We start from the raw sequence: 21,008 nt of genomic DNA, 5'->3' as shown, positions 1-21,008 counted from the left end.
TGAGGGTCCCCGGTTGCAAGTCGACCATCGACTCGCAACTAGGGTGTGTGTGTATGTTTGTCGAGGGTCCCTAGTTGCATGACGACCATGGACTCGCAACTAGGGGTATGTGTGTTTGTCGAGGGTCCCCAGTTGTATGCCGATCATCGACTCGCAACTAGGTGGTGTGTGTGTTTTGTCATGGGTCCCCAGTTGCATGTCGACCATCGACTCGCAACTAAGGGTGTGTGTGTGTTTGTCGAGGGCCCCCAGTTGCAAGCAGACCATCAACTCGCAATAGGGGTGTGTGTGTTTGTCGAGGTTCCCTAGTTGCAAGCAGACCATCGACTCGCAACTAGGCGAATCTGTGTTTGTCGAGGCTCCCCAGTTGCATGTCGATCATCGACTCGCAACTAAGGGTGTTTGTGTTTGTCGAGGGTCCCCGGTTGCTGAAGATACATGCATGCCCTAATGACTGCATCCTCTACCGCGGTGCGTACGAGGATTTGAACGCATGCCCGGTATGTGGTGCATTGCGGTATAAGATCAGACGAGATGACCCTGATGATGTTGACGACGAGCCCCCCCCTCTTCCTGCGAAGGTGATGTGGTATGCTCCTATAATACCACGGTTGAAACGACTGTTCAAAAACAAAGAGCATGCCAAGTTGATGCGATGAAACAGTGAGGACCATAAGAAAGACGGGAAGTTGAGAGCACCCGCTGACGGGTCGCAGTGGAGAAAAACCGAGAGAAAGTACCGGGTTGAGTTTGCAGGAATCCTAATCCTATAGCAAATTCCTGTAAACCAAAGACGACTTAACATGACACTACCAGGGTGTTTCTTCAGTAACTATTACAACACAAGATCAACTGCAAAAATTTATGCATTCATCCACAGCAAAAACGGCGAAAATGGCATGAGCAATGAGACAAGGACTTTTGTTCTCATGATACTGTTACATAATTTGTGAGAAGGCCTCTTATTTAACTTACAAGGCCAAAACATAATGCCAGCTACATCTGAAATTCTTTACCGATACACCTGACTACAACAATACATATTTTCCTCCGCTGTCTCCGCCGCCCTACTATGTACAAGGGGGAGTTTTTTTTTCCCAGAGCCACCCCAAAGACTATGCACCTCCTCACAGCAGGTAGAAGTAGTACTGTACATCGCCGGCGGAATAGTTGCTTCTTGTGTTCACCCGGTGAAGGGGTTCGCGACAAACCGCAAGTCATTGTGCTGCCTGTTGAATAGATATCATGGCCGGCCTGCATTGCTTCGCTACTCATGGAAGTCCTCATAAGACGACTCTGACGAATCGCTCTGGTACGGTGTTGTTTCACGCGGGCTAGACGGGAGAGAATCTTGCATTGCTGGTCCTACCACAAAACCAAAAGATAAAAATGTCAGTCCTACATGTGACGAGGATACTTTCCAGGGCAGTGGCGACTTCTGCTCTGCAGTGCATAGTTTCGGCGTGTAAGGGATACCTATGATCTTTTGCCCTCTCGGGCGGAACTTTCTTCGGAGGAGCTTCTTAGCTTTTGTAATTGTGAGCTGTCTAGCAAAAGGATACTCGCCATCACTCTCACTCCCCTCGTCATGGTATTCATTATCTCCATCGCCTCGCATTGCCCGCACCACAAATGCCTTTGCTCTACGGCGCTGCGAATTGAATAGCCCTCTAATCGATGTGACAAATCCATCACCTGCACCGTCACCTGGCCTCTTCAACCATGATACTGGGAACTGATCAGGTTTTCCATGATGGCTGCCATCACTGTCGCTGAAATTAAGATCATTTTCTGGAACAGTACCATCAAGTGTTTCCCTCTGGTTCTGGGCCTTAAACTTCTTCCCCTGTTCAAGACCATAAAATCAGCAATTCTCTTAAGTAATAAAGGGGATAAGGTTTTCCAAAACATGTGGACACAACCATTAATATTTAACATAATCATGAAAAGAAGCTACATGCTAAATCAAAGGGAAGTCAAATAGCAAAGAGGCCATGCCATCTCTGAATATGTTCGTTTCCATAACAAGGAATGGATACTCGTCTTACCTGCATCCCAGTCACCGACTTTAGAACACCCCAAATAATATGCTTTTTAACTCTTGAGAACAACCTCCTCCATGTACCAGTAAATTCTACACGGTGAAAAGTATCCATAAGCAGCCTTAGGTCATTTATTGCAAGCCTCGATCCCTCGTAAGTAACAAGAAGTTCAACCTACAGTGTCAGCAAGTTTTAGTCACATTAGACCGAAATATTAGATATAGACGTCTCCAGATGCAATGATATAGAGATATATTAACCTGGCTAATCTTGATATTATGAAATTCCATCAATTTCCGAGCTCTTGGCCGCTTCTCATCATGGGATTTCCCTGTTTTCTTTTCCTCGTGAGATAAACGGCCAGACTTCATCGATTTGGGATCTTTAGTCTTACTCCTGAACATCTCAGTAGCAGCAACAGTGTTCTCTGCCATAGAATAGCCGTCGCTTTTTGAAGAAATGTTCGAAGGATTCAGTAGCGATACCACATCATTATTTGTGGTATTTTCTGTCGCACTTTCTCCCCAGGCCTTTCCAAATGAAGATGTCCGTCCCAACTCCGGATGTGAACCGCATACCATATTGGCCTTTAGACTCTGCAACTTGGATACCTGCATGCAGTTGACCTATTCTGTGATATAGAGACCAATAATAGAAGAAAATTCCATCTGACAGGAGACGACACGAGTAGCTTTAGCACTTCTTTTCAATTGAAGGCGTGCTTAAATACTATAGTGAGCTTCATAGCTCTATCAGGCTGGTTGGGCCCAGCTCTGTACAAGTGATTAGACCAGAATGACACTATAACTCAGAGGCACCAAACTTGGACCAATTCTACATATTAGTGTCATTGAAATATCCTAGGTTGCTCTTATGTGACTCACCTGCGGATTGTCTCCATGTGAACCTTGCCAACTTGAGACGTTTACTGCAGTACCTGATCTCCCAGGAAGCTCATGCTCCCTGACAGAATAGCTGGTAGAAGCAACAGCATCAGCACCAGAAGATACTCTTCTAGTTCTTCTAGATCCAGTTGATGTTGAGACCCTCCAAATATCCTTTTACACCCAATCAAAATATCAGAAATGAAAATTATATCAACAGAAAACTAAGCGAACAAGGTGTAGAAATAATAAACATGGGAGATGTGACGAAGCATGATTTACGGCTTACCTGACGTCTTTGAGAATCATCTTCCTCAGGAAAGAAATAATCCCACATCATTCTATACATTGTTTCCGGGAGGTATATTTTCAATGGGTATATCTCCACCTGCAAAGCTCGATCGTGAATACAGAAACATAACTAGTGAAGTAGCAGTATAAATCATATATAGAGTGCACCAAATGTTTCAGTGGAGTCTAGTCATGAAATGCTTAGAGCAGCTTGTAAATGTGTAATGACAGCAATGCAGCAATCGGATAAAAATATTACTACCACCATCCTTTTTTTTTCCATCACACTTTGATCTCATGATTCTACATTATAAGGTATGTATGCATCACTAACTACACAACCACGATCTTACACCTTCCAAAAGTATTTCAGGGGAAAACAGAAATATAGGGAACGGAATGTATTAAAGGAGCATATTTTTATGTGGCCAATCTCAAGTACTGTGTATTGGTACAAAAGTGTGAAAGTTCTGGCAGCAGAGGTTTTAAAACAAAATATGTTCTGCACGGAGTAAACACTTCAGTACTACATGAATCTTGTCGAAGCAAACAAGCAGGTAAAAATATTAGAAGTATAAAACAATACATATGGTTACAGGTAATTGGATGTTTACATGGACAGCTTAGTTCGAACAAAATTAAATACTCGTTGCATGGCCAAAACAGGCAGATAAATACCACTGAAAACATGCATAAAGTAGGAATGTATAAACTACCATAAACGATCTGGACAGAAAAATCTAGTATTGTAGTGGATGACGAATGCAAAGAGAATTCCAAAGTATCTACGGGGAGAAACTGAATTCAGATAGACAATTTGGACAATTGTATTCGCTTTTCATGTCATTCTAACGGGTTTCCCTTTCATGGATTACTTTCCTTTTTCTGCTCAATAACTGATTCTAGACATCTCTACAGATCAATTAAATTTGTTTTGTTACGCTAATCCATGTGACTTATGATATGGTGTCATTAAGCTACATCTTGGATTTTAGAACCTTTAGCACAGTCATTGCTCATTTTAGCTTGGCGCAAAATAAGATAATTAGTCCACATACAAACTAACCTGAAAGAGGTGTTCAGACTAAAAAAACTAACCTGAAAGAGCTCAAGAGGGGAATTTCCATCCTTCGGAGCACCTTGCTTCGCGTCCACACGAAGCATGACACCTCTGCAATAGAATGCAGTTAACATCATTTGCTGAAACCCCAGTTGAGGTACTGGGAGGTTTTAAGAATTATAAAGTAACTGAGAACAGACTGCCCACTAATGTGACATTGCATTAAAAAGTGAATTGAGTGTGAGACTCAGACTAGTTGAACATGGTATATATACGTTAATAATATGATGAATAACCAATGATAGAGATAAAGCCAAAATTAGGCCCTTACTTTTCTGGAGGTGCATTCCATGCAGACAACAATGTATCACATTTGGCACTAGCCATGCAATTCCTCACAACGAAATACTTAGTCGTAAACCGAGCAACACCAATGTCTTTGTAGTCACGATCAAAATCATATACCTGCAAATATTTCAAAAATGAATGATTGAACAACCAGAATAGTTAGTCGATTGGAAAGTACTACAAATCACTAGGGGAAAAGGTAGTTTGAGAAAATCTTCAGATTGTGAAACATGAGTTATAGGCTTATAGCCAAAAGAATAAAATAAAGTTGCAGTAAATTAATGCATTGGGGTTGGCACGTGGTACATACAAAAGACAGTAATGAAACTACAAACAAAGAACTGTTCCACAAAAGTTTGAACACATACCATATCACTGATCTCAGCTTCGGCAAAAGTATTCCCATCTGCAAGCATGCTCCATACAACTTTGCTGATTTTCATAGAGATTCGCATGGCACAAGATGGGGTTTTGTTCTTTTCTTTTTCCATCAAGCGTAACTGGGCAGCTTTTTGTAGTGCTTTCCTTAACGCAGAAGATGCAAATTTTCGAGATTTCTGGAGATTTAGAAGGTCTCTCTTCAGTCCTTCCACCTGATTACAGTATAATATCAGTCAAACCTTGTACAGAAACTACACTCTGGTAACTGGAAGTTTTGACTCCTATGTTTGAAGCTGATATAGAGCAAACAGAATCAATAGAGTGTATTTCAGTCTGAGATGTTTTTGGTATGAGGAATAGATACATGTACTTGGATCTAACAACACACATAACAGAAAGTGAGTACATGCTATCTTTACCCCTATAAATATTAAAGCAGGGGATGGTCCGTATGCCGTCCACCTCCTCCCTTCCACTGAATGCAACTTCCTGACTATTCAGGTGGTCTCTTTATGATTTTCACCATCTTGTCTTAATGTTTGCAAAATATGTCATATCAAAATTAACTTGTTTTTTCACTCCAAGTCAGTTTTTCTGGCCATGAATTTTATATGTATACTGATGTGCCACATGATTAGATATTTATTACTACCATAGAAACACACAGCAATTCAGCTAGTATGAGTAGATTTGCTACCAAACACAAAAGTACTTTGATGTTATTATAATGATATAGGCACCATAAAAAATACATTATTTATTTGGAACAGGCCATACAAAGTTTTGAAAAATTACCAGTGATGCTTTCTCACTGTTAATCATCCAGAACGAATTATCCTTTTCCGCAGAAAGATGGTCGATATGACTATCACCAGTTCCAGCTAAGGATCTTATATCATCAAGCAATAACTTTCTCTCCCTTTCTCGCTGTTCGAGATTAATTTTTGCAAGCTCCACCTCTTCTACTCCATCAGGAACCACCTCATCAGCCTCTTCTTCAACATCTTCGTCATCCGATGGATACTGAAGACTGTTTTTCCTAGGCCTGTGCCAGAAAGATTAACGAGAAATGAGGACGAATTTTGAGATACTGCTAACTCGTTAAATAGGTCCTGTTTTAAATAATTACGAGTGAAAATTACCCCAAAAAAGATGTAAAGGCACAAACCTTTATTCAAAAAAGAGTGGTAAAACCGTAAAAGATTCCTTGCCTCTTTGAAATATCAACCGAACATGTGTCATTCACATGGTGTGTAGATCAAGGTGTAAAACAACTAAAATTTTGGCACATGGTGCAAGAGGCCTCTATCCACAAAATGACAGTGTTTATTTAGTTAAAAATGTGCCTTTTATGAAACAATATTATGCCGTTGTATAGTAACTTCATTAATCTTTAGGGCGAGCTCGATGACCACATACTGAAAGCCACAAACATAAGTAATTCAGCATAAGAAAAAGGTCCATGAACCTAGAAGGAATCTTACTTGGGAAGTCTTGCGAACAGGAGATTGCTAAGCACATCCAACATAACTTGAAACTGGCGTGAAGTCATTGTTGCGGTAATGTTTGGAGAATTGAAACGTAACTCCTTTAATGGCTTAACCTGGATCATTAAATACAATAAACAGAAGAACATTACTTCATGCATATAGTTTTCCTAGACTGGACCCAGTACAAACTCACAGACATTGGGATTGGCCTGTATCCTTAAGACTCTTAGCTTTACCTTCAAGTCTGCAGTTCCACCCTTGTGACGAGTATAACGGAAGTACATCTGGCAAGGCATAAATACTCTCTCTAGCAAGGCCCCTGTGCGCTTCAATTTCTCCGAACTACCAAGAATACGAGGAAGCCACTGTAGGCCTGCACCAGGGTCCACATCAGTCGGTGCAACATGAGCCTGAACATCTTTCAGAATCACGGAGAGATCAGCTTTTTTCCAGGTCATTTCAGGTTGTGGTTCGGGAATATGTAGACTGCTTGTCCCCAGTGCTTGCTCTAGCATCTCTTTCCCAACATGAACAACTGAATGAAATGAACGTGCCATAACACGCCCACTAGCTGCAGCAAGTAGAAATCTACCCTGGTACATATAACACAAACTTCAGTTCCTTGCCAAAAAAGCCATACAACTATTATTGCAATAAATCATAATCTACATGAGCCTGATACATAAACACCAATTCCATGGCCCCTTCGCGTCACTACCACACCAAAGGGAAATAAAAATTACCAAACAGAGCAACTATACGTTCATACACACCCAGAACCCACAAGAGAAACAAAACTAAGGCACAAAGAGATACAGTGTTCATGACAGCCGAGGTGGTTCTGAAGTTTCGCAAAATTACTGTATCGGATACTGGATATTCCCTGATACTAGGAAATATTGGAGAAAGTGGGGGATACCCCTCCAATAATTCTAGAGCAGATAACTCCTCATTTGAAGCCTGTCGCAACGCACAGCACCCAACTAAATCTACATGGTTATATCAGTTGTTCAGAGTAAGAAGTGATATTTATTCAAATTCCTATGCTAAGTTGGATATAGATGATTTGTTAGTTTTTCTTGAGTGCGTAACGTCTCTTGTGTTACTAAAATGGGTCAGTAAAACAGATGGTATCGAAGTGTATAGTAAATTACACGATCAATTGGATATGGTTTCATCAATGTATGGTAATCCCCTTCATGCATCCGTATACGTTTTGTATCATTGTTATATATATAATGTATTGGCATATTGCTGTTTTGAGGCAAAATGTAACCTTAAGTGGGTTATAAATGAAAGAACATGCTGCGGGGCCCCAAACTGACCTATACTGGTGACACTCAAAAACTACCAACATATATGATATTTAAGGTGTTGAATAAAGACTCGCAACGAGCGCAACCTCGTGTTTAGTTGCCATTATGACTTTGGAACCTGAACAGACCGCCGGTATTAATTTTTTATCATTAGTCAAAGGACAGAACATAAGTATTTCAAGATCACTTACATTGGCATCTTCAGAATGTAGGTTGAACTGGGGCTTGACAACATTAACCATAAAATGGAGATTCCCTCCTTTATCCAAATCATCGAACATGCCATACTTCACTGCAGGATGGACAAAAAGAAGATTTAGCCAAAAAGGTAGCAGGAATCTGTAATAATTCCAATAGCTTTGTAATTTTGAACTGACACTAGTGAAAGAAATGAAGCCTGCAACTTTTGGTACCACATGAAACATCTAGCATAAGTAAGCATACCTGCTATATCAGAGGAGCGATTGGGTTTACTATGCAATGGAGAAGTAGAGCCCAGAGCTTCAGCATGCTGCACCGAAGGAGAACCAGCATGGGTAGAAGAGGTAGCATCTTGAGCTAATCTAGAGCTATCTGCATTCTGCCTTTCCTCGATCATCTTTCTTTGTGCATATTGCCGCGAAGGCGAGGGTTTTGGAGGTTCAAATGCTTTGGAAATTCCTCCAACCCATGACCAAACTGCATCACGATTCTCAATGGTCCATAAAAGTCTAAGACCGTACACAAACACCCGTTGACAATTATCTGCCAACACCACATTGAAACCATCATCATCATCACTATGCTCAGATAGACTATGGTCGCTTTCACTGCCATTCTCAAACTCAGATCTGACATATGTTATCTCAAGATTCCGACCAGCATCCTGCCATTCCATAAGCCTTGCAGGATCTGCCTTTGGAGCTTGTCTTCTTATTGTGAAATAATCAGAGGACAAGAGGAAACCATCCTCATGTTTTTCTTGAAAACTGCCCATGGTGCATTTATCTTTGCCCTGTGACGGCAGGGTAGTAGTCTTTAATTTGGACACATTTTCAACTGAGGATGAGTTAACATCTCGCACTAGATAAACCTCTGGCCTGTATAGATCAAGACCGCGATAAACTAGATCCAGAGGTTCACGCTTACAATCAAATGTGTATTTCTGTTTACCTCGACTGTAACACAATTCATACTTCAAACTTGACATTTTAAAGGTCAAGCCACTGGCAGGATCATCTTCAGTTAAAGTGGCATGTCTTATGCAACAGGGAGTAGCATCAACCCGGAAAAAGAACTCAACCAAAACTTTATCCATTGAGAGGTTACCAGATCTAGCAGCTCGAGGAATTTTATATCGAGGCCATCTAGAGAAAGAACGCAGTTTGTGTGGGGGGCTGTAGTTTAAGCTCCACCATTTGAAAACCCAAGCAAGGTCATGAGCACCCAGGTTCATTGTAGGGAAATCAACATCAGCTATTTTGGAGCAACTACCAAAGGCAGACCCACATAGCATTGAATTGTTTGCATAGCAGGGAGATGATGTGCCATTATCAGACTGCACCTGCAAAGGTCTAAGGGAGAAGTTCCACCTAAGAGAGAGATAAGTAGATCGAAATGGATCATAAACCTTCTTCCTTGGCTCACCCTCAATAGGGAGTGCATGCAGATAATGATTCAAAGGGCTGCCAGATTCACACTGCCAGTCGATAATCACATTAAGAGAGAACAAAGGAGCATAAATAAAAGGCCTGGGCACGCCAGATGGCACTTTTAAGCTGCAATTCTTCATCATACTCTCTAAGCTACTGATATACATCCCGAATTCCTTTGCAGAGACATCTACATGCCCATCCGTTTGCTGGATTTCCATGTATTCAGAAACAATTTGCAGTCTGTCTACCTTCTCATAAGGATTAGTTGTTGCCAGGATCTTCCATTTTGTCTCATTGAAATACAAAACTATCTTTCCATGGATGTAGTATCTGATGTCATCCCACCATGGCAAGCTGCGCTCCTTTTTAGGCGGTTGGTTTGCTGCACCAGAACTTTTAACTCTGGAGCTAAGATTAACTCTCTTTAGGGCTACTTGAAATGCATAACTTATATCAGCAAAAGATGGCTCATAGCCAACTCCAAAAGAAATTTCTCCTCTCTGGAAATAAACAGGTAAATTGGAGTACATTTTAATTGCTGGTGTGGTACCACTGGCAGAACGTAACATTTTGACTTTGTGCCATCTGCCAATATATACATCTTGGTGTATTTGGGGTTGAAAACATGTTGCCTGCAAGTAGATACAATGGGAAACAAAAACACAAAATACTCTGAATAAGACTTGCATCCAAATATGTAACAACCAGATCTAAATGTCCGTACAAGAACTCGTATCTGGCAGGTATTTGCAGAGTTAAAGCTTTCAGGAGTGAGCTTGATTTTTGTGTATGTTCCAAAAAAAATTAGCATACCCTTATGTTTTAGTAAGTATATCTCAGTCATATAACTCTTAGATGTGAAATAGGGGAATTTTGAGTCATCCATTACCATGAAAAGCTAGCTGAAGATAATATGCTAAACAATATGAAGTGTGATCTAATTATTAGTGTAAACTAGTTTAATCAGGTCTGTCAAAACACAATGCAAAGGGATTGAAAATAGATAGCATAGGAACAGAAAAGAAACAACAGATCCAAGTATCGTACTTTCCATCTAAGCATGTAACAAATCATTAACGGCTCATTAGCTCTATGTTTTAACATATATCGAAGTAAACTCTCAACACAAAAAGGAGAAGGTGGGTGCTATGAGTTCCAGCCTTATATGAAACAAGGCATGCATATGAAATGAAATGTGCACAAAACCAAAAAGTAACAAAGCTATAATCATGCATAAAATTAACTTGGGAACATGAATGAGCAATACAAATAAAGAATTTGATGGACCTCACCTGCTGGGCAAGCACAACACGGCCTTGACATTTCCCACTGGTTGCAGAAAAGAGAGGAGATGTATAGTCTCTCACTTGTATGACCAAGGACCCTGCAAGGAGAGCAATATCACTCCCATATAGTCGAGAGAATGGTATGTGTTCCTCCTGACAAACAGGGTCGACTCCCTTTATAAATTCAACCATCTCTGTTGCTCCACCATTTATTCTGGTCAAAGTAATATCAAGTTCAGAAGCAGAAAGTGAAAGAAGTGAAGCTCTCCGTGAACTTGGCTTGAATCCAGCTTGAAAACCTTCTGCGCACGCCCCCGACCCTTCCGCAAATACCTTCTTTTGACAAGCCACATAATACGATCGAAATGCTTTCTTATGGATTTCTTCCCGCAGCCTTTGAAGAGCTGCAGTGTCATGCACGTCAACCTCTATTCCCTCATATATAAATTTTCCCTCAGAGCTGCAGTGGTTAGAATCTACACTTCCTGATATAGCATCATCAAGAAATTTTAATCTAACACCTGATTCACAGGTTTTGTTCCTCATCAAATAGTAATGTTCATCGAGCCAACCTTGTATGGGCTCCTCCTCTATTTCTGCCGTGAGTTTACGCAACACGAACTTTACAGATCCAAAACTGGAAGCTCCAGACTTAACCTTCTTCGAGTTCTCTTTGCCATCAGGAAACAATATACTTCTTTTGGCAGCAGAAACAAGCTTTAGAGCACGAATCATATCTTCAACGGCATCCTCTATGGCACGCAATGGTAACCTGAATGGCATGCAAATATGAACATCTAGCCCTTGAACGACCCAATCTCTCTTGGGTGATGGTTCAACCTTTGCACTGAGCGAATTTGCAGTACTGAAAGGAATACATGAGATCTGTATTCGTGTGCTGTTTAGAACCCTGGCACCATTAAGGCTGACAGAAAGACCCTCCGATAGTACACCTATCTTGGCATTCTCAGTGAAGATAGATTGTACATGCATGTTTGCTTCGACACCATCTGCGAGCTCAGCAGATATTCTCAACACTTCCACATCAACGGCAAAAATTGAACCTCTTTTGTCAGACTTCTGAGGTTTCACTGAACCAGCAGCTATGTTGACATGCTCATTCTCCTTGATACTGCCAGTTCCAGTCATCAGCTTCTCGGAACTCTGAATCTTGTTATGATGCAGGAACCACTTAAAGCGGATAAAGGTCTCAAAGAGTGCTAAATGAGCATCAGGTTCCCATCTGATATTAATGTCTGTTGCACTGAAGAGGGAACAAACAGCGACATCTGTAAGGCCACCGGATCGGCGAACAATTTTAGCATTCTGCATATCTAGTAAGGTCACTTTGACACCAGAGCTGTGATCCTCCTCGTACATTGCTTTCACCCGTTCCAATTCTGCTTGTGTTGACTTTTTCTCCTTGTCTACACATACAGCGAGATGAGAGATAACTAAAGATGAGGTGAACCTCAAGTTGCGGCCAATGCCAGGTGGTTCCGAAGTTATACTTGCCGTACGTTGCGTGCCATCAGCAGAAACATCAACAATTACTTGACCACCTTGAGTGCCATAGTTGACGCGCTTTGGATCAGCAATTGGCATATTTAATATATTGATATCACCACTGTAAGTAATAGAGAACTTTTGTAGGCTTAATTTCAATATTTCAATGCCTTTTGTTTTCTTTTTCCGTCTCTCCTCCAAATCCTTTTCTTTATCCTTCTCACGAGAGGATGAAAGGTTCTTAAATAGATCCCTAAAGGACATCAAATTGAGCAGAAGAGATTCTAAATGCTTGAAACCAAACTTTACTCCTATGCCACTGATATCAATGGAAAATACAAGTGCAAGTCTACTAGTTTCAGCCATATCTTGGACCTCAATTTCTCTGTACCCCCAGTCAAGGCTCACCCGAGCAATGTGCATTAAGGAGCCAGAGTAAGTATCAACACCAAATATGTTTTCCTTCAAGAATTCCCTATACCCATCTTCCATGTGCACCAGCATTTCACCAAGTTCAGTGTGTATCTGAATCCCCTTGCTGGCAATGTTATTTGCAAATACATGTGATGACTGGCAACAAGCCTGCAAAATGAAAAGAACATATGAACTGGAAGGAAGATGATGCTTATAATAAACAATCAATGCATAAACAAATTGTAAGGAATACCGTAAAAGATTACTAAAGTTACTTTGGCATGCTCAGAGAAACTTGCACCCTATTGTCAAAAGACCAAGTGCTATTAACCGTAAAAGGGATACCAAAAAAACTACTTTCACAAGTTCAGAGGACTTGCACCACACTGCAGAAGAACTATGTGCTATCAAGACATGGAAAGTAGAGATAAGAAAAGAAACTAGTTACTACTCCCTCCGTCCCATAATATAAGACGTTTTTTGACACTACACTAGTGCCAAAAAAGGTCTTACATTATGGGACAGAGGAAGTAGATAGCATGTGTTCATGGCCCATAATGAGAGTTCATCCACAATACTAACACTTGCCTGCACAGCCGCACTACCAACTTTTTCAAAAAAAATGCTAGACCTCTAGTACATCTAGACTAAATTAGGCATCTGCATCTGCACACACCAACCAGTAGATTAAACTATCACCAATCAATTAACTCTTGACACCAAACACCAATATATATATATATATATATTAGACAAACAGGGTGGCCAAAAGCCCCCCGGTTCCATTGATCACAACGAACACAATCCATAATCGATGCCACGACAAAAGAAATACTGTTTACAATCCATAAGAGTCATCTACATAAAACAAGTGCTGCGCAGAACAAACCTTATCTTAAATTGAATCTCGAGAGAACTTACATGATATAATACCAACCCACTAGGGCTGTAAAGCATGACAGTCATTTCTGGGGCAGAAACTGTGCAAGTCCACATAATTGGCTTGATCTCCTTTGTTTGAGAAATTTCTTGATGAGAGTTTGCCTTTGAAAGCTTCATTCCTTTGGTTCTCGAAGAATGAAGGCGCATCCATGGCATCAATCTGCTCAACATAAGATTGCATTGTGTACCACCAAGCTTGGCATCGATTTCAGCTCTGATTGGAAGAAGCGGCTGAAAGGAAGTCATACTTTATAGCTCTAAAGGGCAGTTGCAATAGCCAATCAACTAAAGTGAACAAAGATGCTTACATCCAACGGAATATCCAAAGAAGCTACCACAGCAACTTTAAGAACTTCCAACAGAGAGCTTGAGCCTTCTCTAACTAACTGGAAGGCAACAAAGTTAAAAGTGATGATTGATGAATAGCTACTGAAAGTATAACGAGAATCTTAGATGAAGCAATAGAGAAGTACATGGATCTCACTAAGAACAATCTGAACATCGAAGTGCGGTGTAGCTTCCTCTAGATCATCCTGTGGCAGGGATATCGTACTAGTAAAGTGAATCCCCATAACATTGTTATCAACACTAAGCCCTTCCCCCAGGTGTGTAAACTTCACATCAAGCTTCGGCAGACTGAAGCTAACCTTCCAAAGAACAAATATAATATTTAGCAATACTTTTCAGGTACAGCCGAGCATAAGCAAGTAAAAAAATACAGCTCTTCATTGATTTTCGACTGCCAAAAGAAGAACTGTAAATTTTAGTATCGCGTGTGGACATATGCCACAGTATCATGATTAAGCTCGCGACAAGCCACGTGCCAACAAATCTTGCTAACAATTACAAAGTTGAGGGCCTACTATCTAGTTTTCTCTTGCACTTCAAAACATCAGCAAAACACGCATAACAAGCCTTGTTATCTCAGGCAAAGCAGTTCATTTAACAAGTGAGAAGTTAAAAGGATTTGGCTCTGCCTATGCATGATTGATATATTCCCAACACTGATCATTATAAAGTAGGCAAGCTTTTAGCTTACGGAACCAGCACCCATCCTACTCATGCAATGAGAAACATGACAAGATCAACCTCAATCTATGTTGCGGATTAAAATACATGGTTACCAACTACTAATGGAAGTCTCCAAGTCCTAAGACTATTCATGCAACAACAAAAATGGCCTCCAGCCATTTTCAGAAGTAGCACAGCAGAATACCCAAAGCAGCTCTACCTGGACAACTACATCAGGTGACTTGCATCAAATGCACATGACAGTGCAGTTAACAGTCAAATCAGGTATACAATTAATACTGCAGGAGTTGTGTTGATGTTTGCAAAGCCTCCCTCCTGATAAAATCTTGTCCATGCTGCAATATTATGTGCTGGTTCGAAAGAATTTGTGTTTCTAAGAGACTGAAATGCTAGCTAAGCAGGACACTCACAGGAGAAGTGAAAAGCAAGATTATGAATGTGAGTTGGGGCTGCAACTAGGCTTACAAAAGATACCGAACAGAATCACAGTTGTTGCAAGCACAAACGAACATTAGTGTGCTGTAGTAAACGAACATTAGTGTGCTGTAGTAAATGAACTGAATAATTGTCATTTAGCCTACACTAGAAACTTTCAGTGCTAACAAACCTTATCTGGAAATGCAAGCATCTGCTTCTTTAATGCTGGTAGAATAGATTTGCTTTTTGAGGACTGTTTAGTTGAAGAAGTACCAGCGATAGCATCTCCAGCATTCTCAGAGCCACCATTATTCTCTGGCTTTGCATTCTTGTAAAAGAGTCGTTCATCGATGTTGGCAGTAACATCTCCACATTTCAATTCAAGATTAACAATTTTAACACCTCTTTCCCTGTCAAAAAACTATCAATTTATGAATACACACAAGAAAAGTAAAAGGCTATTGAAACCTAAATATGATAAAGATACAAGGTGTCAAGGCATTGCTTGGCCAATTGAGAAACACGATTTTCGTATCCTAGCTATATTATCTAAATATGAAACTGTTTTCGCATTACTTTGAACCAACTGAAAATTAATCAACAGAAACTAAATTGAGAATAATCTACAGCTTATCAGAAATTGTATATGACTTCCATAACAATTAGAGACCCATGTGTTTTAATCCACATTTACAATCCAAAATATCAATTAACAAAATGTGCACCCAATATAACAGTTACCAAGAACAAAATAACTCACTTTTCATGACCAAACTCACAAATTACCAACAAATCTTCACAAACAAATGGTGCCAAAAATTTCTCAGAACTTGATAGAGAAGCTTGATCAGACTGGAAAGTATCAAGCTGATTACCGCTGCCCACCGGATCAGCAATCAGCCCAAAATCTCCAAGGTGTACATTTAAAGGTAATATGTGCAACTTGACACCAAGAATATGATTAGGTCCAGCGATTTTAAATGTATCCAACTTTAGCTCTTTGATGTCAACAGCACCATCTGGTACCTGCATCATAGTTGTGGAAATAACAATTATAAATAACAGCACAGAACGGCAAACAGCCAAACACAAAAGGTATGCTTCAGTCAGCAAACGGTGCACCCAGCACATCTCAGTGGTTGGGTGATGTCTTCTGCTGAGATGCATTTCAGGAGAAAAAATTGAATATGGAAGACAGAACGCCAGAAAAACTATGCCAATTAAACAATTATTATGCTGCATGTTATACTGGTGACCCATGCACATGAATGCTTAGTTTAGCGGCCTAAAGCTCCTAAAAACACAACAATACCAGTTGGTGAAAACTTTACACTGGCCCCACCTTTTAGATTGTGTACATGGCCATAAAGGCACATGTAACATGCAGAAAGTTAAGCCAATGATGGGTATTGTAGTCTAACTAGGTAACCTTTTACTACTATCAAAATATGTTCTTTCCTAGTCTTTCTGGACTCTCTCTATAGTTCCCTTGTAACAGAGTTGTCACTTTGAACTAGTGGGAAATAAGGAATAACAGGAAATATAATAGATTATACATGTAAAGCTACCAATCTGAACTAAATTCAACAGTAGAACTGTTTGAATGCAGATTGCAGAGGGAACAAAATATTGAATGTCGAAACACTAGATGTGTTATTGTCATACAGAAGTTAAAAACAAGCAAAATGCATACACACATCAAATTTTGAAATATAAGGCAATAGCAAGATAAGAAGGTTACCTTGATCATCAGATCTGCCACAGAAACTGATAAAAGTCTAGCCATACTTGATGTTATCAACCATTTCCCTTTTCCCGTGGAGCGAGGCTTTGATGGTTTGCTTGTCTTTTTGCTTCGCGAAGATGATCTAGTTACAATTTCAAGATCACTTATCAGCAGTTGCACCTTTGGATCCTTGGAAAGGACACCGAAACTTAGTTTGACCAGTGACTTGCGGAAACTTAGTTTTATTTCACCAATTGAAACAGATTCAAGAGGACCCTGTGAAGAAGAAAAGGTAGCACAAATGAGTTAGCAAGCAAGTAATCAAATGCATGTTCACCAACAAACATCAAATGATTTTGATTTTTAGCTATTAACTATGTAAGTATACTATGACAGGAAAGATGGTATGGCCATCTCCACTACAAGTAGACAAAAACCAGCATGAAATGAGAGTTTTAGCATAAGTCAAGACCTTTTTTGTTATAAAAAATAAATATTCTGCAATTTCAAGGTAATAACGTTTGTTATCTCCTTCCCGCTATTTTATTCATGGAGCCACTAGGATGGTGTTCATCAGGATAATTGTATTGATACCTTATGCGTTGACAATGGTTAACAATTTATTTCATTTTAGAGGGTATGCAACATCCGTAAGTTAAGTGATCTTAGGCAACCCGGCTACATTGTGGGAAAGCATAAATTTTAACTGTTCATATCACGAACATGAAAAGCATTAGATAATGATCTGCTTGAAAGTGCAACAAAGCATGAAAACTAGCAAAGCCCTGACAAAGTAGCAAAAGTAATAGCACCAGATTGCGTGTAGAAAAAGGAACTGAATACACCAAACCAAGTTGTTCTAAATTAAAAACGAAGTGAAAAGGCTTGGAACAGACAGTCATGAACTTGCAAACTCAAGCAACATAGAAGTTTGAGATGAAAGACAAACCTTGCTGAACTTTATGGTTACATCACGCAAGCAATTGAAGCCAGCAACTCGAAACACAACGGAAGCACGTAATACACGGCTCAAGAACCAAGCTAACAATCTTGCGGCAAACCTGCAACGAATCCAAACACAGAATGAATAGACGTTTTCCTACAGAGTTTTTTTGTTACGAAAAAATAAAATGTTGAAGTATTCAAGCGATAGAACATTCAACTTTTACCGGCATCACATTATCTCAAGAGCTAGAAGAATAAGTTGTTTGTGGCATATTTATCCCATTATGTCGTTGAACAAATGTTTTGTGTGCGACTGGCGCTAAATCAGTACAGTAGAATGACAATTGAAAAGTCGAGATAAGTCAAATCCTCTTTCATGACATGTCACTTGTTTCTTCCATAACAAAGAAGTAGTACAAATACATGTTACAACAAACAGGATTAAACCATTAGCCACAACAAAATGGAAAGCCTGGGATTTACCGTTAGATGTTCAACAAGGTTTATTTACATGATATGGTAGATCATGTGAACAGTAATGTGAACTGATTGGGTTAGAATTTACAGATGGTCCCATCATTGAGAAACTAGGTATGCGGTTAAGATAGTATCCACAAATAGCATACGAATCTTGAACACACCACTATAATTAAGTAATTAACCATAAAGCACGCGGAAGGCAAGAAAAGGTAAGCTACTACATGGTCCTATAATACAAGTCTATGAATTTTGGTAGATGGGCACGAAACGCATAATGACGAATTTTACCAACACACCATCCACCAAAACGCAAGAGCTCTCAGTTATCGGACCAGATCACCACTGTGCTGCCAATTAGTGCCAACTAGGGGGTAAACGTGGAGAAGTTTGCAATTGACTATCCAGATGGATAAATGAAGCCCCGATCTCGCTTGGATCTTACTACCAACCAGTAGCTCGGAAAGCAGCACACGCTGCCCCGATGAGATCAAATGGCTAGCATATACACACCCTTAGACACTGAAGACCTGAAACATAGCACTGCAAAACCCCAACCAAACCCACACCACGGAGAGCTCCCCAGACGGAAGCAGCCTCCCATGAGGCCCCAGTTCACTGCTGCCGCTGCTAGTGGAGTGGCACTAAGTAAGCCACTTCAGTCGTCGGCTAGGAACCACCAACCACTCAATCAATTAACCAACCAACCCCGGAACTGAGAATCCGACTCTCGACGAGCAGCGGCGCTAAGCAGCAGGCGGTGCCCGGAGGCGAATGCCCGGATTCCCCCCGCGGGAAGCCCGGAAACCAAGCTCGGCGCGCGCGGGATCCCGCCCCCGGCATTCCTGGCGGTTTCCAGAGCGCGTGCGTGGAGGAGGAGGAGGGCGGCTTACGTGAAGACGACCCAGCCGACGACGGAGACGGCGAGGAACACCGAGAAGAACTTGACCGGCGAGGACGCCATGCCCGCCCCGTCGGGCGGCCGGATCCGCTCGCTCAGGCCGCCCGGATCCGGGGGGCCGACATGGGCTCCGCCGACGCGCGCGGGCGGCGGGATCGGGAACCCTAGCTCCTCCGGGGCGGGGGAGCGAGCAGGCCGGCGGCTGACCGCCGGGGGTGGAGGGAGCGAGCGATCCCGCTTGGGGAGTCGCGTGGAGAGCTGTTGCTTCGGGGGATGTGTCAGAGTCAGAGGGGGGTGGGGGGTGGGGTGAGGGAGAAGACAAGTAGGAGTACAGTAGCGGCGGCACTGCCCAAAGCTTTGGGCTTCTCGTCTTTTTGGGCACCATGGTCCTCTCCTCCTAGCAAAAGACAAATTAAGGCTTGGGGCACCAATTTTGATGCATACATAAACATTTTCTTTTTCGCGAACACGCAAAGTATTTGCGCGTCGTTTCATTATTAAAGGAGAAGGGAGAAATAGTTAATTCTTGACGACGGTGATGCAAGCCCCCCATGGTCGGAGAACAACGACTTGCCCCTATGGCGATTGGCCTCTGTGTCGTTCCTCCCCTCCTCCCCCGCCCTTGAGCGCCTCCGACCTCCCCGTTGCTCGCAGCCGGCGTCAGTAGGAGGGGTGAATCTTGTTCTATGTGTGTGGTGGTAGGTTCTCTTTGTTGCCAGATAAAGCTGACCTGGGTGTTTCTCTCGTGCTTTTTCTACTCTCAACTACAGTTGTGAAGGCCGGAGAAGAGTGGCTGGAGCTTCTGACATGGCTAACGAGCTCATCACCATCGGAGTTTGAAGCAAAGACACGCCGCTTGCTGAAGCCTAGCCTCGGCGATTGAAGGGAGGTCTTTGTCGATCCAGTGGCTGCTCTGGCCGAAGGACGGCCACCCATGTTCCTCCCGGGCCCAGATGCCTATAGGGAAGCGATGCACTGTTTGCTTACAGGTTGTGGTTTGTTGCTATGGAAGTCTCGCCACCCCGAGTGGCTCCGTCCCCCGTGACGGCGAGGTGGAATCCAAGCGGGGGTTGAGGACCCTGTTGTGTCTCACTATCTTGGTTCGGGGCCCTTCCTGCAAAGTCAAGGGCTTGTTTGTATTTTTTCACAAGCAGCAACAATAAAAAAACACTACTATATTATAATTAACTGTCATATAATGTTTCTAGTGCCATGTGAGCTCTTGTTCGTGCATACAACCATAGATCCATCCCATTGCTCATCACTCAAACTCCATTGGTATTGAAGGTGAGATATGCAACCCCAAAGGACAAAAAAAAATTGGTACTCAAACTGATAGCCAATGAGTTCCAACATCTAAGTGCATGTGCACAGACTCATCTCGCAAAGACTATTTACCATTTGGTCAGAGATCGGAAGCTAATAATTACTCTGGTAGAAATCAAGCACACACACAAAAAGGCAACCCTAGCAGAGGGGAGGGGCACGGCGATGGGGGGGGTGGGGGGGGGGGGGGGGGGGGGGGGGGGGGCGTCGCCTCCTCCGGTAGCGCTCTCTGCCCTTCGTCTCTAGGCCGCCAAAGTGAGTGCTGACATTTCATGCAAGAGGTTTGCTTCCACGGGGTGAGACGAGAGGGCTGGCTCCCGACGTTTTCCATGTGGCTTGGGAGGGTAACAAACCAATCCAGCCTTAACCGAAGACACCTATAGGGCAGACCGGGGTTGAATAGGATCAGTAGGTTGGGCATAACTAAACAAGGCCTTAACAATATCTTTGATCCTACACCCTCTTGTGCCATTTTGTTCGTAGACAAATTGGACAATAAGCATAGATGACAAAATTTAAAAGGAATTGGGTTGCATCTCTTGGTGTTTATCCCCTCAATATATCAAGCTTCCTAGGAGAACGGACGTTTG

At 41.8% G+C, this 21,008-nt stretch overlaps 1 protein-coding gene across 3 annotated transcripts; it reads right to left on the bottom strand.

Annotated features, from left to right (window-relative positions):
- Positions 1–848: 848 nt before the first annotated feature.
- On the bottom strand, positions 849–19,393 carry LOC123095685 (protein SABRE). Of its 3 annotated transcripts, none has more exons than XM_044517233.1 (23): positions 19,085–19,393; positions 17,719–17,830; positions 16,785–17,045; positions 15,804–16,069; positions 15,234–15,453; positions 14,068–14,241; positions 13,903–13,980; positions 13,574–13,825; positions 10,739–12,820; positions 8,257–10,078; positions 8,004–8,104; positions 6,733–7,089; positions 6,491–6,609; positions 5,802–6,051; positions 4,994–5,218; positions 4,609–4,742; positions 4,316–4,388; positions 3,216–3,314; positions 2,927–3,100; positions 2,303–2,653; positions 2,049–2,216; positions 1,477–1,846; positions 849–1,359 (listed from the first exon to the last, which is right to left on the bottom strand). In XM_044517233.1, the coding sequence occupies exons 1-23, from the start codon at positions 19,153–19,155 to the stop codon at positions 1,268–1,270; spliced, it is 7,851 nt and encodes a 2,616-aa protein (XP_044373168.1). In that variant the 5' UTR covers positions 19,156–19,393; the 3' UTR covers positions 849–1,267. The 3 variants fall into 3 exon arrangements, with proteins under 3 accessions (XP_044373168.1, XP_044373167.1, XP_044373169.1); XM_044517232.1 differs by having other exon boundaries at positions 849–1,365; positions 19,085–19,392; XM_044517234.1 differs by lacking the exons at positions 15,804–16,069; positions 16,785–17,045; positions 17,719–17,830; positions 19,085–19,393 and having other exon boundaries at positions 849–1,365; positions 14,068–14,236.
- Between the last annotated feature and the right edge of the window lie 1,615 nt (positions 19,394–21,008).

Source organism: Triticum aestivum, chromosome 4D, assembly GCF_018294505.1.
Source record: "Triticum aestivum cultivar Chinese Spring chromosome 4D, IWGSC CS RefSeq v2.1, whole genome shotgun sequence".
In the NCBI taxonomy this organism is placed as follows: Eukaryota; Viridiplantae; Streptophyta; class Magnoliopsida; order Poales; family Poaceae; genus Triticum; species Triticum aestivum.
This window is presented reverse-complemented; position numbering and strand designations above follow the sequence as displayed.

Coding starts and splice junctions, on each gene's coding strand:
- LOC123095685 (XM_044517232.1), bottom strand. CDS start 19,155: ATGGCGTCCTCGCCGGTCAAGTTCTTCTCGGTGTTCCTCGCCGTCTCC. Junction 14,242..15,233: donor TGCTTGCATTTCCAGATAAG/GTTTGTTAGCAC, acceptor GTTCTTTGGAAG/GTTAGCTTCAGTCTGCCGAA. Junction 3,101..3,215: donor ATGATTCTCAAAGACGTCAG/GTAAGCCGTAAA, acceptor TGGGTGTAAAAG/GATATTTGGAGGGTCTCAAC.